At 51.7% G+C, this 18971-nt stretch overlaps 10 protein-coding genes and 1 non-coding gene across 11 annotated transcripts; 6 read left to right on the top strand and 5 right to left on the bottom strand.

Annotated features, from left to right (window-relative positions):
* Positions 1–155: 155 nt before the first annotated feature.
* On the top strand, positions 156–1352 carry BDR25DRAFT_373803 (uncharacterized protein; the record flags this gene model as incomplete). The annotated part of the gene is made up of 2 exons (XM_033697298.1): positions 156–952; positions 1139–1352. 2 exons carry the CDS (start codon positions 156–158, stop codon positions 1350–1352), a joined length of 1011 nt encoding a protein of 336 aa, XP_033545001.1.
* A 171-nt stretch (positions 1353–1523) lies between these two features.
* BDR25DRAFT_344454 (uncharacterized protein) lies at positions 1524–3220 on the bottom strand. Its single transcript, XM_033693942.1, has 2 exons — positions 3037–3220; positions 1524–2984 (listed from the first exon to the last, which is right to left on the bottom strand). The coding sequence occupies exons 1-2, from the start codon at positions 3040–3042 to the stop codon at positions 1785–1787; spliced, it is 1206 nt and encodes a 401-aa protein (XP_033545000.1). The 5' UTR covers positions 3043–3220; the 3' UTR covers positions 1524–1784.
* A 195-nt stretch (positions 3221–3415) lies between these two features.
* Positions 3416–4246, top strand: BDR25DRAFT_305160 (ribosomal protein 60S). Its single transcript, XM_033690355.1, has 4 exons — positions 3416–3477; positions 3525–3655; positions 3707–3793; positions 3871–4246. Exons 2-4 carry the CDS (start codon positions 3584–3586, stop codon positions 4045–4047), a joined length of 336 nt encoding a protein of 111 aa, XP_033544999.1. The 5' UTR covers positions 3416–3477; positions 3525–3583; the 3' UTR covers positions 4048–4246.
* Positions 4247–4612: 366 nt separating this feature from the next.
* Positions 4613–5675, top strand: BDR25DRAFT_394927 (ribosomal protein S19; the record flags this gene model as incomplete). The annotated part of the gene is made up of 4 exons (XM_033698342.1): positions 4613–4697; positions 4726–4783; positions 4867–5163; positions 5222–5675. 4 exons carry the CDS (start codon positions 4613–4615, stop codon positions 5289–5291), a joined length of 510 nt encoding a protein of 169 aa, XP_033544998.1. The 3' UTR covers positions 5292–5675.
* BDR25DRAFT_58173 (exocyst complex component Sec10) lies at positions 5222–8737 on the bottom strand. Its single transcript, XM_033698779.1, has 3 exons — positions 8183–8737; positions 6417–8134; positions 5222–6368 (listed from the first exon to the last, which is right to left on the bottom strand). Exons 1-3 carry the CDS (start codon positions 8285–8287, stop codon positions 5621–5623), a joined length of 2571 nt encoding a protein of 856 aa, XP_033544997.1. The 5' UTR covers positions 8288–8737; the 3' UTR covers positions 5222–5620.
* BDR25DRAFT_305157 (Undecaprenyl diphosphate synthase) lies at positions 8532–10255 on the top strand. Its single transcript, XM_033690354.1, has 4 exons — positions 8532–8737; positions 8787–9423; positions 9485–9905; positions 9964–10255. Exons 2-4 carry the CDS (start codon positions 8895–8897, stop codon positions 10052–10054), a joined length of 1041 nt encoding a protein of 346 aa, XP_033544996.1. The 5' UTR covers positions 8532–8737; positions 8787–8894; the 3' UTR covers positions 10055–10255.
* A 389-nt stretch (positions 10256–10644) lies between these two features.
* BDR25DRAFT_t33 lies at positions 10645–10725 on the top strand. The gene has a single exon. It is a non-coding gene; the product is annotated as a tRNA-Ser (tRNA).
* Positions 10726–11013: 288 nt separating this feature from the next.
* On the bottom strand, positions 11014–12907 carry BDR25DRAFT_265808 (uncharacterized protein). Its single transcript, XM_033686940.1, has 3 exons — positions 12473–12907; positions 12339–12424; positions 11014–12282 (listed from the first exon to the last, which is right to left on the bottom strand). The coding sequence occupies exons 1-3, from the start codon at positions 12596–12598 to the stop codon at positions 11235–11237; spliced, it is 1260 nt and encodes a 419-aa protein (XP_033544995.1). The 5' UTR covers positions 12599–12907; the 3' UTR covers positions 11014–11234.
* A 267-nt stretch (positions 12908–13174) lies between these two features.
* Positions 13175–15263, bottom strand: BDR25DRAFT_344449 (uncharacterized protein). Its single transcript, XM_033693941.1, has 2 exons — positions 14350–15263; positions 13175–14299 (listed from the first exon to the last, which is right to left on the bottom strand). The coding sequence occupies exons 1-2, from the start codon at positions 15005–15007 to the stop codon at positions 13326–13328; spliced, it is 1632 nt and encodes a 543-aa protein (XP_033544994.1). The 5' UTR covers positions 15008–15263; the 3' UTR covers positions 13175–13325.
* Positions 15264–15444: 181 nt separating this feature from the next.
* On the top strand, positions 15445–16328 carry BDR25DRAFT_305154 (uncharacterized protein). Its single transcript, XM_033690353.1, has 4 exons — positions 15445–15926; positions 15985–16043; positions 16094–16158; positions 16212–16328. The coding sequence occupies exons 1-4, from the start codon at positions 15717–15719 to the stop codon at positions 16262–16264; spliced, it is 387 nt and encodes a 128-aa protein (XP_033544993.1). The 5' UTR covers positions 15445–15716; the 3' UTR covers positions 16265–16328.
* Positions 16329–16571: 243 nt separating this feature from the next.
* On the bottom strand, positions 16572–18916 carry BDR25DRAFT_335543 (thioredoxin reductase). The gene is made up of 6 exons (XM_033693026.1): positions 18401–18916; positions 18342–18348; positions 18196–18251; positions 18028–18143; positions 17248–17971; positions 16572–17171 (listed from the first exon to the last, which is right to left on the bottom strand). Exons 1-6 carry the CDS (start codon positions 18417–18419, stop codon positions 17023–17025), a joined length of 1071 nt encoding a protein of 356 aa, XP_033544992.1. The 5' UTR covers positions 18420–18916; the 3' UTR covers positions 16572–17022.
* Between the last annotated feature and the right edge of the window lie 55 nt (positions 18917–18971).

The raw sequence follows: 18971 nt of genomic DNA, 5'->3' as shown, positions 1-18971 counted from the left end.
GGCTATGGGACGAGTTACGCACGCCCACACCTAAGATAGAGCAGCAGAAACCATTAGCGGACACCAGGCAAAATGGAAAGAGCCAAAAGGAGACCCTCACATCTCATTCCGACAACGAAATTTTCATACTTCCGGAACCAATTGAGCCCTGTGATATGCATCCAGCATGCCAATTGTCATATCGACCACCATCTCCAGTGACACTGACATGGAATGTTGCCTTGAACCGTATCCTTAGTTCTACTTGTATTTCTAAGGATGTAGTGGAGGCCGTCAGGCAGCGCATGGCCGAGACCAATCTCGTCAACAACGATCATAGCAAAGGTAGCTTTGCCTTAGCCGTCAACATAGGCCTCGTTCCTAACTTTTCACGCCCCATTGTAGGGGCTCCATTCTACGACCGCCACGCAGCTATAAGTATAAACTCAGATGGGCGAGAATCTGAATCCAAAGCAGGCCCTTCCACCCAGGAACTCCCCAACGGCGTCGTCCTCTCTAGGAGGTCAAGTAGCTCTGGAAGTTCTATTCGACCCAGTGGCTTCCCAAACGGTAACGAGAGCGTAGGATACACACTCCTCCCCCCTAGCCACCCCGACACCCCAGTTTCCCCTCAAACCCAAATACAGCTGCACGAGGACACAATAACCACACAAGCCAAACTAATCCGCAAACTGCACAAAATCGTCGACCGACTCCGTAACCGCAATGAACAACTCGAAGACCATCTCCTCCCGCAACTCTCAAGATGGCTTGAGTCAAAGACGATGACGATAGATGCAGAGTACGCTATCATTGAGGATTTGAAGCGCGAGATTACGGACTTGAAGATCGCCGTTGATTTTAGTAACAAGGTGCTAGGAGGCTGTTGGGTTAGGGAGTGGGAGCTTTGGCGGTGGACGGGTGAGTTGAGGAGGAAGCGGAGGAAGCGGAGGACGGGATTCTGGCCGAGATTGTTTGGAGGATTGAGGAAGAGAGATAGTAATTTGACGGGGGGGTTGGAGGAGGACACGGTACCGGAGGGATATAAGTTTGAAGTCTTTGGACATGGACCAGATCCGAGTGGCGCGCAGGGCTTTGCTGAGTATTTGCGCCGTTGGGAGAGTCGGTGCGGATCGAGCTTAAAAAGCCAGGGGCGAAGTAGGTTAACTCGGGACGAGAGGACTATGATATCGTTGTCGAAGACTGAGTTGGACGTTATAGTATCGACGCTAGAGCAGAATCTGAAGATTCTTAAGGAAGATGTCGAGGAGATGGTGGAATTGGTGCAGGGCTGCAAGAGGCAGTATGCTACTGGGATCCAGGAAGTGGAGGATGATTATGAGCAGCGGAAGGATACAGTGAGAGAGGTATAATGCCCTAAGATACCCATAAAGATACTTAATGACTTAATTTTCGATTATGAGATTGCTAATCCTTTGTCCTACCCTATCAATCAAGTAGTGAAGTCTCTTCAGGTTCAGTTTCGCGGGTGGAGGAGTAGTCATTTCTGAGGATTGAACAACCAAGTTACGAAATGCTGATGTGTCGATTACGTCGAACTAAAACTCAGTGGATCTGCTCTAAGATAATATACAGCACCTTTATCTAGCGAATAGACTTATGAGATATTCGAACCGTGAAAACCACCCTCGCAGGCTCTCCGCTAAGTGTAAAACTCCTCCATGCACCCCCAAGCTCCATAGCTATGCAATTAAAGGAATTGGAATCCAACTCCAGCCATCCAGTGTATGCTGTGAGCCTAGAACCCAAAACTCCATGGAAATGACGAACATCCAACTAGCAACCTAGTACTTCCGCTTCGCAGCCGCGGCCTTGTTCATCGCCATCAACTTCTTCTTCCGCTCCTCCTTCTGACGCTTCAGTTCGTTTTCCTCTCGAAGGGCGTCCGCATCTTCCTTCTTCGCAGCTAGGAGAGCACGTTGCTCCTCCTGTTCCACATCCCAAATACCGCCTTCCATATCAGAGGAGCCATCCGATGCATAATCTTCCTCATCCTCGATATCGTCGTCTGACCAACTCGCATAACCACCATATTTTCCGCGATCTTGCTTTGGCTTGGATTTGGCAGCGAGAGAGTTGCTGCGGCTGCGGTCATTAGAGTTTCCCGCTCTTCCAGCTGATCCGGCGGCAGTAATTGGTCTTGCCGTTCCTTTATAGCTAATCTCAGCTGGTTTCTTGATAGGCCGTGCTGTACCCTGATAGCCTAGATCGGCGGGCTTGCGTTTTTCCTTGCCGGCTTCGCCTTTGACATCCGCAACTCTTACAGTGCCTGCTGGACTATTCAGACCAGGCCTCTTGCCCTTCGCGCCTGCCTTCGCTTCGGCATGAAGCGCCATCCGCTCCTTCTTTGTCAATACCTTCATTGGCTCGTGCTTGATAGGAGGGGGAGCTGGCTTGGCAACTTGCACCTCCTTCGCCTTGGCCAACATGGCTGCGTACGATCCCTTCTTCGGTTGCATAGGCGGGGCTCCGGGAGTGGGTGCAACGCCAGCAGTGGGCCTAGACCCAGCAGGTGTCAGCTTAGAGCTGGTAGCCGCGATACTAGCGGTAGGACTTGGTTTCTTAACCATTGTCGATTTTGACGTAGCAGCCGGAGTACTGGCTCCAGGGCTGGGTCTGTTAATGATTGTTAATGATTTGGTGGCACCTAGTGCACCAGTTGCTGCAGTTCCACGGTATGGGGCTGGATCTGCAGGAGCGGAGGGTTTCGATTTGGCCATCTCAGGTGCGGGGGATGGTCGGGCTGAGCCATTCGTTCGGTGGCCCTGAAGAGGAACATCTTTTCGTTGTATTTTGGGTTGGGAGCCGTCTGTTTGGCTCTCTGCCTTGCGCTTTAAAGGGTGTGCCTGGGATGTTCCAATAACACTAGCCACGGGGCGCTGAGCTGGTTTCGGCACATTCGGAGCCTGGGCTTGTCTTGCGCCTTGCGCAGGCGCAGGAGCTGATACAGAGGGATCGATCGAGGAGAGGATCGCGTTGAGATACTAAGGGTTCATGTTAGTCCTGGCGAGTCATTGCAAGACGCGGTTGACTCACGCTCATGTTGGGTGGCAGAAAAAGGATTGACTCAGGATTACCGGTCGTATCGGTTGTTAGGCAAGTCGCACATGCTTGGTTGGAGAGCGAGGAGTTGAGAATAATAGAAGACAGCCTCCAGGAGAGCGGCGGAAAGAGGACTTATATACAGCGGCTCCGAGGAACCGCGGGGTGAATGGTGGTCGGGGGCGTGCTGGAGAGTTGAGTGGGAAGGCCAGCCGGCCTTTTAGTCGCGAGGCGTCACGTGCCAAGGCGAGATCGTCCAAGTCTGCGAGCGTCCTGCCAAGATGAGTTATTCCGGTCCGAGACGCTAATTCCAATTGGGCTAGCGTTGTGTCGCCCACACAGCCCGTGGTTGAATATCTGCTTTGAGTCGAACATTTCCCACGCACATTCATAAACCAGCGAAGAGAACTTGAAGCCTCAGTCTCCGTTCATACGGTATGTATCGTCCTTGCGTGTAAATACTTGCCGCTAAATTTGCGCAGGTTAAATCGATTGTGCTCCTGTTCTTCCCGAATCCCCTTCTACCAGTCCAACTTTCACCATGAAGCATCTCGCAGCCTACCTCCTCTTGGGTCTCGGTGGAAACACCTCCCCGTCTGCCTCTGAAATCAAGGTGCGATTCTCTGGACTATACTTATTCAACCGGAAACTCATGTAATTCTAGAGCGTCCTGGAATCCGTTGGTATCGAGGCCGACGACGACCGTCTCGAAAAGCTTCTTGGTGAGCTCAAGGGTAAGGACATCAACGAGGTATGAAATTCACAGACATGGGTTGCGCTTTTATAGTGGCAGCCAACTGATTGCGAACATGGTTAATCCGGGTATAGTTGATCTCCCAGGGTAACGAGAAGCTCGCCTCCGTCCCGTCCGGCGGCGGTGGCGGTGCTGCTGCTGGCGGTGCTGCCGCCGGTGGTGCCGCTCCTGCTGAGGAGGCCAAGGAGGAGGAGAAGGAAGAAGAGAAGGAGGAATCCGACGAGGATATGGGTTTTGGCCTCTTCGACTAAGCGCGTCACCACGACGTGCCTGTCTCCAGCGAATGCGCACAGATGCATGTTTACATTCATGGAAATCATATGGCATGGAAAGGAGAATTTGGGAGGTGTCGAGCCTGCTTTCAATGCAACCATTGGGAAGTCATTTTGAAGCAATCCTTCGAAAGGTTGCTACACTAGCGAACATTGAATGAAAACCATGCACCCTCAATCTTTGATGTACCAGATTGTTCCCAGAGTGATTCCTAAAATGAAATCTAATCTTTAAATTCGAAAGTCGTGACCCAGGTCAATTGTGGAATGTTTGAGGTGCCAAGACCTCGCCCTCGCTTAGTTTTGGCGTTCGCCCACATTTGCTCAACCTCAACTGACCATCCTTCAACGACGACCAACACCAACACCGCGACATCGAAGTCAACCATATAGCCACTTCGATTAATCGCAATTATGGCTGATGAGAACTACGTTAGTCTCTGTCATCGCTGATTTCTCCCCATTTCCTTGCTAACAGTAGTACAGAACGCCGAGGAGGCTGCTGGTATGCACATTCCCCTTCGCAGTACCTCTCTACCTAGATATGAGTATCGTTCCGACTGGAGGCTTTACTGGGCTTGAAATTGGCGTGGAAATCTCCAAGATTATGAAATTAGGCGTGGAGAACGGTCCAGGGCTGACAATATAATTCAACAGAGCTCAAGAAGAAGAGAGCCTTCCGCAAGTTCTCATACCGTGGAGTCGACCTTGACCAGTATGTCCCACCTTGTGGCGACCTTCCGCTGAGACCGTGGAATTTCGTCAGTGGACCCCAGTATACTGATGGTTTATCCCCAGACTTCTCGACCTCTCCTCCGAAGAACTCCGCGATCTCGTCCATGCCCGTGCCCGACGTCGATTCAACCGTGGCCTGAAGCGCAAGCCTATGGGTCTGATCAAGAAGCTACGAAAGGCCAAGCAAGAGGCCCGGCCCAACGAGAAGCCCGACCTCGTCAAGACCCACCTCCGAGACATGATCGTCGTGCCCGAGATGATCGGCAGCGTCATTGGTATCTACTCTGGAAAGGAATTCAACCAGGTTGAGATCAAGCCGGAAATGGTCGGCCATTACTTGGGAGAGTTCTCGATCTCATAGTACGTTTCATCAAGTTGGATAATTGTATGTGTTGGGTGACGGCTAATTATTCCACAGTAAGCCCGTTAAGCACGGAAGGCCGGGTATCGGTGCTACCCACTCTTCCCGTTTCATTCCTCTCAAGTAATTGCTCTGGGTCCTCGGTTGCATGGGTTCTTTGGCGAGGCGGAAGAAAATGTACTTCATGACCTACAACGAACATAGGTGTTCGGTGCATCAATGCGCGTGCTACACCGTGGGGTTGGAATCCTCAATGCCTGTGAAGTGGGGTTATCGGCGATGACAGTCACGAAGACATGGTGTAGAATCAATACATCACAACCTCATCCAATCCTGTTATGAACCAAGTTGGGGCCGTTCAACAACTAGCCACACCCATTCATATCGAACGTATACATGGCGATAAACACCTGATATTGGCATCCTCCAAGTATCGTCTAAAATTCCAGTGTTATCTTACACCGCGCTCAGTGCTGCCTGAACTCCCACGCTGCCAACATCCTCTCTCTTCATGATAAACGCCTTCAACTCTTGCACATCCGCCCCCGCTCCCCTCAACCTTTCCCTCAAGGCCTCAGGCCCAATAACGAACAGATTCGCCACGTCAACCAAGACATCCATAGCACCCGGTTCCAATTCTTCGCCCGTCGGCCATCCTCTCACCAATTCCACATATTTTGTCATATCCTTGCTCACAACCAGACCACCAGTCAGTGAGACGGAGAATTTCCGCAAATGCTCAAGAACAAGCGCACGCAGACCCCTCGCAAGCTCGGCAAGGAACAAAGAGAGATTCCTGCCACCCAGCGCCGCCGTACTCTGACTCGCCACACGAGTCAAAAATTGAACTACGTTCTGACAAGCTGGCGTCTCGGTCGCCAGCAGCGCCAAGTCCGTGTCATCCTTTGGTCTGAAATCTGTCTTCTTTTGTTGTTGGAGACATTTGGTGACCCAGTTCAGACTCGCGGCTAGTGTTAAGTTGAGGATGTTGGAGAGCTTGGATTCCAGGGTTGAGAGGGTTGTTGAGGTGGATTTCTCGATTTCGCGGCGAATGGTGAGGTTCGGGGTGCAGAGGGGGAGGAGGATGGTGGAAGTAGTTTGTTGGAGGAGATGGAGGATTGTGGTAATAGTGTGAAGCGAGGGGAGGTGTGTGAGGTCGGGGGGTGTTTTGAGGGATTCTTGGGAGGCGGCGTGGTCAAATGCTCTAGACGATATCAGACACGGAATGCTAAGTTGGAGTTGGGGGACTTACGCATCCAGGGCTGTCTCAAGGTATATCTCGCCCATATGTGTAAGGAGCAAATTCAAGAGATTTTGGACATCTTTGGGAGTTTCGTTGCCGGGAGAGAGTTCTAGGCCTCGACCGACGCCCTCTGCCAGCCACTTCAACATACGCTTTGCGTTTGATAATGAAAGCTTTCCGTCCTCGTCAGTGACTTCAATGTCCTTCTTCTCGCTCTGATCTTCCTTTAGACCAGCGATTCGAAGAAGCATAGCTTTTTGCGTTGCTGGTAGATCCGTGCTATCCAGACGATCCATATAAGCATCTCGTGCTGAAGCCGCAAGCTCTTTCCCACGCTGAGCGAGGGAGGCGAAGTATGTGGTCGGCATCTTGCGACGGCGTGAGTGGTAGATTGTGAATTTAAGGAGGAGCGAGGAGTAGAGTTCTTCCAGATTCTTCTTCTCTCGCTCAATGTAGGAGGAGCCGACGAAGTAGGGGACAAAGAGGTCTTCGAGTTGTTGGTCCAGTGTCGCGGCGATTTGAGAAGTTACGGGCTCGGGGTGCTCTGTCAGGCCGTGAGATTTGAGGTCATCGACGAGGGCGGCGATGTAGCTTCTTGCTGCTTGGAGTGAGCGGAGGAAGGCGAGAGAGGACAACTCGTTAGCTTTATCGAGAACCATTTCTAACCGTTGTTGGATTGACTGCTGGAATATTCGCTGGATAAACCTGATCAGGACCTCATCATAATAGGGAAATGCGCGTTTTATGATGGCGGATTCTTCTTGGACAACGATTCGAACTTCGTCCACGAGCGATTGTAGGCTTGGTTCCACGCCTGGTGGTTCGGCATCTGGGTCTTGCAGACGATCCCAGGTCTCAGCGTCGCCAGTAATTTCTTCTGTGATTAATTGATTCCGGTCAATGAAGAACGAATGTTGGTTAACGTAGGTTGCCATAACACTAGCTCCATCGCTGAAGTCGCGCAGTGCAATTGCACATTCTCGCATACCGTCGTAGTTCGGCCGGCGATAGAACTCGTCGAACTGCTGTAGCAGGTCCTGTTCTAAGTTCTCTAAGAACTTTTCAATAATCTCTCGTGTCGGAAACCTCGCTTGGTTACCAACGGGCCTCCTCTTGACACCATTTCCATTCTGAGCACGTCCGTTTCCATTGACATGTTGGGTACCATCTGGGTCGAGTCGTGCACTGATTTTGAGCAGCTGTCGGGCGATATGCGCACAGCGAACCTTGCCATCGCCGCCTCCTAACCTCCGCATGTCCTCCAATGTGGAGAGGTCGCCTTTATCGCTCACCTCTTGCCAGCACCGGATCAAGAACCTTGCGTCTTGTGCGCGCTGCCGCTGCCTGTCCAGTTCCTCCAGCCTCTCTCCGATGCGAACCGCAACGTTTCCTCCAGCGTCCTGCACTCCATCGTCGTTCACATTCCCGTTCAGTGAGCTGTCTAATCGCTGAAACCGGTCGATCGCTTGGTCAAGTTTCCTCCCTAGCGATTCCACGTTCTGGTTGTGCTGAGATTCGGCTCGACGCACCGCGCCAGAGAGCTCGTTCTCTCTGGTCTCTAGCTCTTCCGACAGGTTATTCAAGTGAGCCAGGGCGTGTTCGAAGGTGCGAATGAGGGGCTTGGGGTCAAAGGCTTGTTGGCCAGAGGAGGGGCCAGACCTGCGAGAGGCAGGCACGGCAGCATCTGACAGCGATTCGATAAAGTCCTTGACGATGAAGTCTTTATTCTAGCAGCAGCGTTAGGGGAGCTACAAGAACGATGCCGAAGCACATACCGAAAAAGTATCTAGAGTGAACACTGGGGCACGGGCAGAGACGGTTCGTGAGGTTGAATGCGAGAGAATAGATGCCGCGTCCCCGCTGGGGCGCGACACGGACATGATTCCTGCTGGCTATCTGCGGAGCATGGAGGCTGTCGCTACGAAAGAGTCGCGAAGCGTGTGGCGTTGATCGGGCAGATCAGGCGGTGGAAGTGAATTGCGCGGGATGGAGCTCGAGCATGGATGGCTTCACCTCCGCAAATGATGTGGCTTGCCGGAGAAACCCCCCCCCGCGTCGGAGGAGTGTCTTGGAGCCCAGGTTCTGGTTCACGCTGCCGACGACTGACTTGGATCATATAGATAGCTTTCCAACACCACCAACGCTGATCTATTTAACATGAGCCCTGACCCCTAGAGTGGCTGTCTGGCGTCCGCTATCAGCAGTTGCGACTGCTACGCGCAATCGCCGCTCCCCAAGGCTTAGCAGTAAATATATTTTGGTTGCCCTCCATGGATGTTCGGCACCGTGCACCGCCGGCAGCCTCAAGCAGGGAAATTCATACTGCGCAAGTATGCACTCCCAACACATCACTGCTTGTCGTCCCACTGACACCCACAGCAACCATTCCTGTCGTAATAAGCTCCAATCCCATTCTTGTCCCTTCTTACCCCTCGTTCGAGCTTCAGAAGCTGCTAACCCCCCCATAACTCCATTCTGGCCGCCCTAATGGCTACCAAGGGCTATGGCCCCAAGGAATCCACTGCCCTCCGCCGAGGCACGGTAGAGGGCCGGCCGCTCACCCCCAAAGAGCGCGAGCGGATGCTGAAATCCTACCTGCCTCCCGAGCCCCCGTCCTCTTCCCCTTCGCCATCCAGATCCTCCACGCCCTACCAGAGGCGTCACCACCACAAGAAGCGCAGGACAGGCATTGTTCGCCATGCCGTACATGTCGCAATATACGCCATTATCGCCGCTTTCTTTTCTATCTACTTCCGCTTCCGGCGTGCCTACCGGCTCGTCAAAAGCAAGCTGGCTGCGGTGCTCTTCTATCACCACAGGACACCTGAGTTTATCCAGCGCGACATAAGGAAATTGGACCGGCTCCCGAAACATCTGAGCGTAATTGTGGACTTCCACGAGAGCGACGAAGACCAGGGCACTGCGGGCATAGAGGGCTTGATGAACGATGTGTGCGAGATTGCGGCCTGGACTGTATCCGCCGGAATTCCGAATCTGAGCATATACGAGAGGACAGGTCAGTCCTTTCCTTTGCCCTTGACTTCCGCTCTTATCTTTTACGGGCTAATAAATTCTAGGTAAACTCAAAAACTACATGCCAAACACGCACAGTGCCATTTCCCTGACCCTCGAGTCCTACTTCGGTCCTCGACGGAAACCCACACTTTCTCTTCGCGCACCCCATCTGCAGTCCTACTCACCACCCCGCACACCCGACTTCTCCACCCAGGATCCTGCCGAGGCGAAGCATGATCGACAGCACCTGAATGTGCTGCTTCTCTCGGCTGAAGATGGGCGCGACACTTTACTCGATCTCACCAAGACGCTCTCACAGATGAGCCAGAATGGGAACCTTCACCAAGCTCAGATTACAGCAGACTTGATTGACGCCGAGTTGCGTGAGGCTGTGTCGGAAGAGCCAGATCTTCTGATTCTGTTCGGCCCAACCGTGGTGTTGAAGGGGTATCCGCCATGGCAGCTGCGGTTGACCGAGATATTGTAAGCTACCTACCCCTCAGGTCTTCGAGTAGATTTCCATGACTAACCAACACCGCAGCCACCTGCCGGACAACAAAGGTGTTAACTACCAGGTCTTCATAAGGGCCCTGCACAATTTTTCAAGAGCAGAGATGCGATTGGGAAGGTAAACTTTCCAAACGTGCAGATCCGATGATGCTTATGAATGCCCCTTTTGAACTCACACATTGTGTATCCTATCAATAGACCCTTCAGCTTCACAGCTACCTTGTTCTCTCCATTTTAGAACACGATTTTGTGAAACTCTTGCTCACTTTGCATTTTCAGGTCTCCTCCAGGTATTGGTTGATTGATTGGCCGATTTGGAACTCATTCTAGTGCGAAAGAATGACGGGGAGTGGTGATCGGTTTGCTGGAATCGCAGGCTAGGTGTTACCTTCATAGTTAAGGGTGAAATCAGGTAGCCGCGTAAAAGTAGAGTGACTGAATAAGATTGGTGTAGCGTTATTGAAGCAGTTTTTTTTTCACAACCTGTGAAGTCAAATAAACCATGAAAACATGGAAACTACAACTCCTCTACTCAAATCAAGTCCACTTCTGCCTCGACCCACCTGGAGGCTTCGTGAATCCGCCACATGATATGAAAGAGTCACCATCCAACTGGCCGAGTTCCCGTTTACCGATTTTCTGGAGACGATTTCTTTTCTTTGTCAGGCAGCATGTATATATACTGCATATTAACCCCAGTAATTCATTCATAGGCACTTTGGCGGAGTGGTTATCGCGCAAGCCTGCTAAGCTTGTCTCTTAGGAGGCCAGAGTTCGAATCTCTGAGGTGTCGTCCTTTTTCCCCTTTTATTTTTGTTCATTCTTTGTGCATCCAAACTACCACCGGTTAATGCTACTATCACTAGGGTTCAAGAAATAAACATGAATTTCTTAAACTGTAAAACTTACAATTGCGCCATTTCCTTCTGTAGTATCGGGGAAGAGTATTGGGGAGGGCTTCTCCATGACTTGGTTAGATATCGCCCTAGCAAACAGCGTCAACACAACTTAAGCCGACCACATATCAGGTTGCTGAAGATACACATAAGAGAGGGAACAAGCAAGTCAAGTTCCAGAGGGCATAGGAAAGAAATTAGATTTGGCACCTGTATGCTTGTATTAGAGAGGATTCTGTTGAATGCCATCCATACTCTTTTAGCTTCGGGTCTCTACGACATCCGAAACGCCATTTAACATTCCATGCCTTTTTCCTCGTGTCTAGAAACTATCGCTGCCATGGCTCGTAACAAGACCAAATAATCAACACAAACACCCCCAGCTCCTGATACCTCTCTTTTGTTCTCATGCTGGAACATGCCCATGTCCATTCGCAAGCCCGTTCTTGATCTTGGGTCCTACGACTGCCTTCTCAAGCGCCTGCAACACATCTGCCTTAAGATCGTACTCATCCTCGATACCACAGCTGACTCGTACCAAGTCGTCATAGACGCCTGCTGCCTCGCGTTGCTCGCGCGGGATCCCAGCGTGCGTCATGGCGCCTGGGACTTCTACGAGAGATTCCACTCCACCAAGCGATTCAGCTAGTGTGAAGATCTTGGTTGATTGGCAGAACCTCTCGGCAGCTTCATGACCGCCGCGGATACGGAAAGAGAGCATGCCACCACCCATGCCATCACGGTGCTGCTTTAGGGTTACAGCGTACTGTGGATGGGAGGGGAGACCGGGATAGTTGACTGCAACAACGTGGGGCGAGGATTGGAGTGCGTGGGCAACTGCTGTGGCATTTTTCGTGGCCTCTCGTGCCCTAAGATGCAACGTCTTCAGACCGCGGTGTGCAAGCCAGCAGTCGAATGCCGAGGGAACGGCTCCAATGGCGTTTTGCAGGAACGTGAGTCTGTCGTTCAGCTCTGAGGAATTAAAAGCCGCAGCACCCATAACAACATCTGAGTGTCCGTTTATATATTTCGTGACGGAATGTACAACGATATCTGCTCCGTGGTCCAGTGGATTCTGGATATATGGTGATAGAAATGTGTTGTCTACAACCACGAGAATACCATGTTGATGCGCTACGGTAGCCACTCGCCTTATGTCAACCAACGATAGCGTAGGGTTTGAGGGCGTCTCTATCCAGATCAGCTTCGTTTCCGGGCGGATGAGCTCAGCGATGTCGATTTCAATCGAGGGCGAGAAGGTCACTTGGACGTTGTGGGAAAGCGCGACTTTTGTGAAGTAGCGGTGTGTCCCGCCGTACACATCGGAGACAGATATTACATGGGAGCCTGCGGCGAGGGATTGCAGAATGTTGGCGGTTGTTGCGGAACCCGAACTGAAGGCGAGGGCATAGCGGGCATGTTCCAGGGCTGCAATTGCGCGTTCAAAGTTGTCCCTACATGAATCACGTCAGCACAATAACTCGACCCCTCAGATGTGAAGGAGACGCACCTATTTGGATTCGAAGACCGGGAGTATTCGAAGACTCCTACAGGATGTCCAACACTAGTCTGGGCAAAGGTTGTGGAGAGGGAGATCTGGGAATATTAGCAATCGGCCCTTTGAATGCCATAATGTATACCTACAGCCTCAATAACAGCGCCCGTCACCGGGTCGTGGGGGCTTCCAGCATGTACTGCTAAAGTGCCGAATTTGTGGACTGGAGAGGGTGCCCGTGGCGGGGTCTCGATGGGATGTTCAGTGAATGTCATCTCGAATTCGACTCTAATAATACCAAATTCTATGGGTGACTGAAGTGGAAGAAGAGGAGAAGAAGAAGCAAATGTGTAGACTCCGTCGTTTATCAGGCCCAAAAATATATGGCGTACTTTTAAGCTACTCGGTGTCGGCGGGGCGATTCAACCCCTCGTCTTTGTCTCCGATGGCGCAATTGCAACAATGGTGTGATTGTTCCTCCGAAGAAGGCGTCCATGACAGCAACCACTACTTATAACTACAGCCGGAAGGTGGTACGAGTGTTCAGGATGAGTCTTGCGGTCTGAATAATCGTGATGGATGAGAAATGCTCAAAATGCGGGCTTCTGGCTTCGTGTCGACGGCCTGTGTCCGTGTTTCGTTCGTGCATACATCCAGTCGGGCAAGCTGCGGATGATGCAATAAAATTCTCCGACTGCCTCGCTCCACGTCGGGCTTGGCAAGTGTTGATTTGAGAAACAGTGCATCATGCATGAGTGAACGGCGACCTGTTCCTGGTTGCCATATTATTGCACACTGGCACGTTGCTATTCTAGGGCCTTTGGAAGCTCGTGATCGGTACTAAGCTGGCTAAACATTTTGCACCATCTTGCAGCAGATTAAGAATAGATGATAGGTAGATTAGATTCACAGTCAACTTCCATCCAACCTGTCATCGCTATCTGTCAGCATGCGGATCCGCCTTGAGCTTGTGTAAGTGGTAGACATGTTGTGGCCGCACGTTCACTCAGGAGCCGTCTTTTTGACAGCATCCTCATTCCGGCTCTTGACCTTGGTCCATCCGCTGACTCCCCTCTTCCTTCCTTCCCACTTGATTCCTTCGTTACCACTCTCGGCGGCATCAGTAATCGTCTTGCCCCCTGTAGTAGAGGTCAAGTAGCCTCTGCCATCATCCAACCCTGTGCCCTCCCTCCGATTTGCCCCAACGAGCACAGGATCCTCTGCAATGATGTTCTCCATGTCCTCCCACTCTTTCTGGTTAATCACATCCCACTCCTGAGCCTGCTGCTCACCAAGTAGGAAACCCTTCAGGTTGTCACTTATCTTTGTCGGTGATAACTTCCATCCACTCAAATACTGCACATTCTGTGCAGAATTGAGGAATGAGTGGCATGTGGCATGAGACAATTGCCCGAAGCCGACTGGAGCTCGAGGGGGGGGTGTCCTCGAGTTTGTTTTAGCAGGAGCGATGTCTTTGTCCAGAGGATTCTCTGGCCGTGGGGGGGTGCGAGATTCCTGCGCAATTAGGAGGCGATGAAGATTCCGGCCCATAGGGCAAACGTCCTCCCAGTCATTGAAGTCTTCCTTAAGGCCTTGTGATCGGCAAAGCCATGCGATGTTATAAGCAAGAAGAGTAACCCCTTCTATGAACAGCGAGTATGCGGGTGGGTCTTCGGCAGCGAGGTGAGTCAGAGGGCGATCTATGAAGAGGGTTCGCGGTTTAGGAAGTGGGGTTCGAGAGTCAAAGGTGCGGGACGCCTCTGGGCTGGTGCTCGAGGAATGAGAAGGTGTAGACCCTGAGAACACAACTTTCTTGCCCTGGTAGGAAGAGGAAGGACTGAATATTGTGGGCTGTGGATAGTCGTTGTGAGGTAATGTAATCTCTGCAGGCAGGCGGACGCCGAGATATGCAGAAATCCGTACCAAGAGATGTGCTACGGCACCGAGCGATGCTGACAGAATATCAGACTGGGCATCTAGATGCATATTAGTACAACTCATGGGCCAGAAACCAAAATGTGCATACCGTGTAGGTCTCGGAGATCATAAATTCGAAGACGCGCCCCAGGCCCAATATTATACACTTCTTTGATGCCTCCCTCCTTAGTCCTTCTACGGGTCGTCTTGAGCCCAGCAAGCCTCGCCGCCGTATTGCAGAGATAAATTCGCATCTCTGTCGTCTCATGATGAACCTTGTCAGATTTATAGTCCATCCTCTTCAGGTCGTGCTGCACCTTATCTAGTTCGTTGGCTCGTCGGGAGTCGATGCCGTACGTCATGGACGAGAGGTCCGACTTCCGCCGTGCGTTTGCAGCTCGCTTTTGCTCTAGCTGTTTCTTTGCAGCCGCTATTTGTTCTCGGAGCAATGCAGCCTGCTCGCTGATGAGTTGGATGCGCTCCTCCGCGTCAGCCGTCTCAGCCTTCGTCCGCTGGAGGTCTGTATTCTTCGTGCATTCATGTCGGTCTACGAGTAGGCCTCCTCTTGAATCGGTCAGGGAGATGTGCTGGCTCAATTTGTCTTCCGAGCCTTCGACCACAGCTTTGACGTGTTTTCCAACCATGTCGTGGTCGATCAGGCACTTAGCTAACTCGATTCGGGGGAGTTCGATTGCGGCGCGGGCGCAAGTAATGCAGTGGAGAGGGTAGGAGAAGCCACCGGGCTTCCCACATATATCGCACTCCATTGTGACGGTGTTAAGTAATGTCGTCTAAAGGTCCAAAAGGTGGTGTAAGGTGTGGATGTCTGTGGTGAAGGACCATGGTGAGTATTAGGTTCGGAGGTTGGGGTTAAGCGGGTATTTAAGACTCCATCGGAAAGCCAGGTGGAAGGGAACTGAATGAAAATAGTGGTGGTAGTGTTCACGTCATGCTTGACGAGGCAAACGCGACTCACGGTAGTATAGAGAAACGGAGTGAGAGGGTGTGGCATCTATATAAGCGGTCAGAAGGTACTTGTGCAGGCAGTGATTGAAGGCGCGAGTCAGGCATCCAAGCACGGGACTTGTGACGCACTTCCCAGTCGACCGATGTCGGGAATGGCGCTGAGCGCCTCCCACGTGATTCTTGTCCCCAACTTCCTGAACCCATGATTCATCAACGTAAGGTCGTTCACCAAATGAGGCCGTGAAATAGCAAAGACGGGGCCGTGAATTGCAGGCTTACGCAAAGGACTGACCCCGACAACAAGAATTCCACTTGCCCATGTCCAACGAATCTGAGTCGTCACTGCCCACACAAGCAAAGTTTTATATGCCATCTTCACCTCCATTTGTTGGCACGAACAACCCGCCATTTAACATGATGGACAATAACCAGGGCCTAGCAAATGAACACTTTATTGATCATCAAGAGGAAGACTCAAAAACGCACAGTCGAGCTGGCTCGGTAGAAACAATGCGTCCCACTAGCGGGCAGCGCAAAAACGCCGATGCGAACGACAAGCCGGCCATCGAGAACGAGGAAGACTTAGAAGAGCAGTGCGACCCAGCAAACCAGATTGTCGATTTTGACTGGGAGGATCTTGCAGTGCGTTATCATCATGAGATGAGGCAATGCCAGCAGCACGAGGAAGACCTCCTAAAGGAATACGGGGAACTTATGGATGTATTGCTCTCCAAGCCATCCATGTTAACACGGATTGTCATGGCTGATGTGGGAACAGTTCTTCCGCGTATGGGTGGAATCTGGCCACGCTCATGAGACTGATCGAACGTACCACCGGTATTTTCCTCTGATCCGTGTCTATCGTCATCTACTGATACCAAACCTAGGTTACGAACTCGCATGACGCATGTCCAGAGTTCAGAAGAACATCTGGAGAAAACAAGAAACCACTGTCTGTATTCTTTCGGCTTTGCCTGTTCATGGCAAACAACTGATGGCCCCCAGATATCAACGTGGTCAAGGCCTTTGAGAGTGCGCTTAACCTACTGAATTCTTGATCTGTGTTGTTTCTCATCAACTCAGACGCTTTGTATCTTGCAGATACCACCCATTACGAAAGAAGTCAGCCGAATTCGTTTTATAAACAACTATTAGGCTTATGGGCTCCTGCGCATTCTATGTATGGTGCTCATCTGGTTCGCGTTGGGAGGAGAAAGCTGTCACCCACTTCCGATATGCATATAGTCCGATGTAGCATCTTGTAAGACAAACCACTAGTTCTAGTTGTGCTCGGTCCAATTATCAGTCCTTGTATAGTTAGCGTCATGATTCACGTCGACACACCAATGACAAGCACTTTCAAAACCATCTTCGACCTCTTCGTCTCTCAATTATCGCTCGTATATAATCCCCCGAATCATTCCTCTCTACCAAAACCCTAAGCTCGAGTCTATCATGCCAATGCGGCGAGCCAACAAACCAGGCTCCAGCCATAACGAAACCAAAAATAGCCCCTTCACACAGTAATCCGACTAATCCTGGTCTATCTTGCCTCTACTGGCGGTTGGTAAAGGCTATTCACAGAAGATTTACCGAAGAGAAAAACCAAAAAACTCGATGCTAAAGCCAGCAGGGGAGAGCCCCATTTGTGACTTGAAAGAGACCGCTAAAGGTATGCATAGAAAGCCTGGGCCAATGCCAAAGAAAAAGGAGAAATTCATCAAGGTAATTTGAGTGAGGTAGGAGGAGTGGACTTTTAATGCGGCGTTGAAGCGCGGGCGCTTAGATGCAGGTGTTGGCAATATCGGAAAGATGCTCATAGGAGCGGGTTTGAGCGGTATTCGGGAACAACTCCATTGACCTGGGACTTTTCCGTCTGGTTCTCTACTTCGAGCTCGTTTTGCACATTGTCATCCTGGTCCGCTAGCCATTTCTCGGCCTCAAGAGCTGCGACACAACCGGAGCCTATTTGTACAAGGTCAGTATCTGCATGTAGCCGCACCATTTTAACAATCGAAGAGACAAAGAAGGCTGCACTCACCTGCGCTGGTGACAGCCTGCCGATATCGCTTATCCTGAACGTCTCCAGCGGCAAAAACGCCTTCGACGCTCGTCAAACCCCTGCCTGGCGTAGTAATGAGATAGCCGTCCTCATCCATATCCAGCTGGTCTTTGAAGAGCGCAGTTGCAGGATCGTGGCCAACAGCGTAAAATAGCCCTCGAGCCTCAATCGTCTGCTCCTCTTTCGTGACATTATTCTTGATGACCAAATGAGTCATGAGCCCGTTCTTTTTCTCGTCGCCCTTGATTTCGGTAGCGTTCGTATTGTACATGATTTCGATTTTCGGGTGCGTCGTCAATCGCCGCGCGTTCGTCCTGCTCGCTCGGAGTTTGTCTCTCCGTACCAACACGGTAACCTTCTTCGCCTTCTTGGTGAGATATAGCGCCTCCTCGACTGCGGAATCTCCTCCGCCAATAACTACTAGCGGCTGATCTCTAAACATTGGCAGAGAACCATCGCAGACTGCACAGGCTGAGACGCCATTACCCCAGTATTTGTCCTCTCCCGGCAAATCCAACCTCCGTGCCTTCGCCCCCGTCGCAATAATTAGGGAGTCGGCAGTGTGTGTTTCTGGCTCAATTTCGTCGTCGTCGCCCATAGGGTGCAGCCAGTACTTGAAAGGGCGGGACTTCAGGTCGACTTTGGCGACAGTCTGGGAGATGATCTCGGTACCACAAGCTTCGGACTGGTCGCGCATTTGCTCCTAGAGGTGACAAGTCAGAGGACGTAACAGCATCGGACCAGATAGTAAATACTTGCCATTAATTTTTGCCCCTGGATCTTCGAGAATCCAGGGAAGTTTTCGACTTCATCGGTTGTGGTTAATTGCCCACCGGCTGCGATGCCGAGAGCGAGAAAGCCCTCGTACATGACCGCTGCACAATTTTTAATACCCTTCACACAACTTAAATTTCAGGCTAGACTTACGCTTCAAGTCGGCGCGGGCCGCATATATCGCTGCGGTGTGGCCTGCTGGCCCCGAGCTGCGCAGATTGTTAGCATCCTATTATGACGTGCTATCAGATGTGGCGCATCTCGATAAGCTTGAAGCTGGCGACGCGTCGGAGACTTACCCAATGACTTCCCGCGATGTTAGCATTGCCCCACAAGCGCAGACCCTGGGAGAACTTACTGACTACTCTGGAATGCATCTTCCGCGAACCCGATCTGGGCGACGAGGGCGCGCTCGGAAAGGTCGAGAGCCCCGCGGCAGGCGGTGTTCGCTGAGGGGACGAAGCCGCGGCGGCGATTGGGAGTGCAAACGCAGAGAGAAACCGCGAAGACGAGGCCCGGCGGAACGTCGAAGAGAACAGCTTGGCGGTGGGTGCAGGCGTCGTCGGTGGGCGGAGAGTTGGTGGTCGTGTGTGCTGATTTCTGAGCTGCTATGCGGAGCCCGTTTCGCTACAGTGGAGAAGCGTATAAGAAGAGTGCTACTGGGGGAGAAGGCACTGGAAGCTGATGCGAACAGACGGGCAGTTGGCTATGCTCGGCGATGGTGAGGTCGAGGTTCGGGGATGCAATGGATGTCAGGTCGTCTGCGTGCCGGGCGTGTGGGTAAGAGCAGAGGAGAGGGGAGTGGGCGGGTGTTATTGGGCTGCTTGCTAATTTCTTTGATTTCAAAAAGGCGATGCTGGGGCTTATGGAAGGGTTTGCGCCCGCCAACAGCCATCGGCAACGCACATTCGCGAAGGCCAAATTGCTGG

The sequence above is a fragment of the Lindgomyces ingoldianus genome (genome assembly GCF_010093535.1).
Source record: "Lindgomyces ingoldianus strain ATCC 200398 unplaced genomic scaffold BDR25scaffold_26, whole genome shotgun sequence".
NCBI classification, from domain to species: domain Eukaryota; kingdom Fungi; phylum Ascomycota; class Dothideomycetes; order Pleosporales; family Lindgomycetaceae; genus Lindgomyces; species Lindgomyces ingoldianus.
The sequence above is the reverse complement of the archived record's forward strand: the minus strand, read 5'-3'. Positions and strand labels throughout refer to the sequence as shown.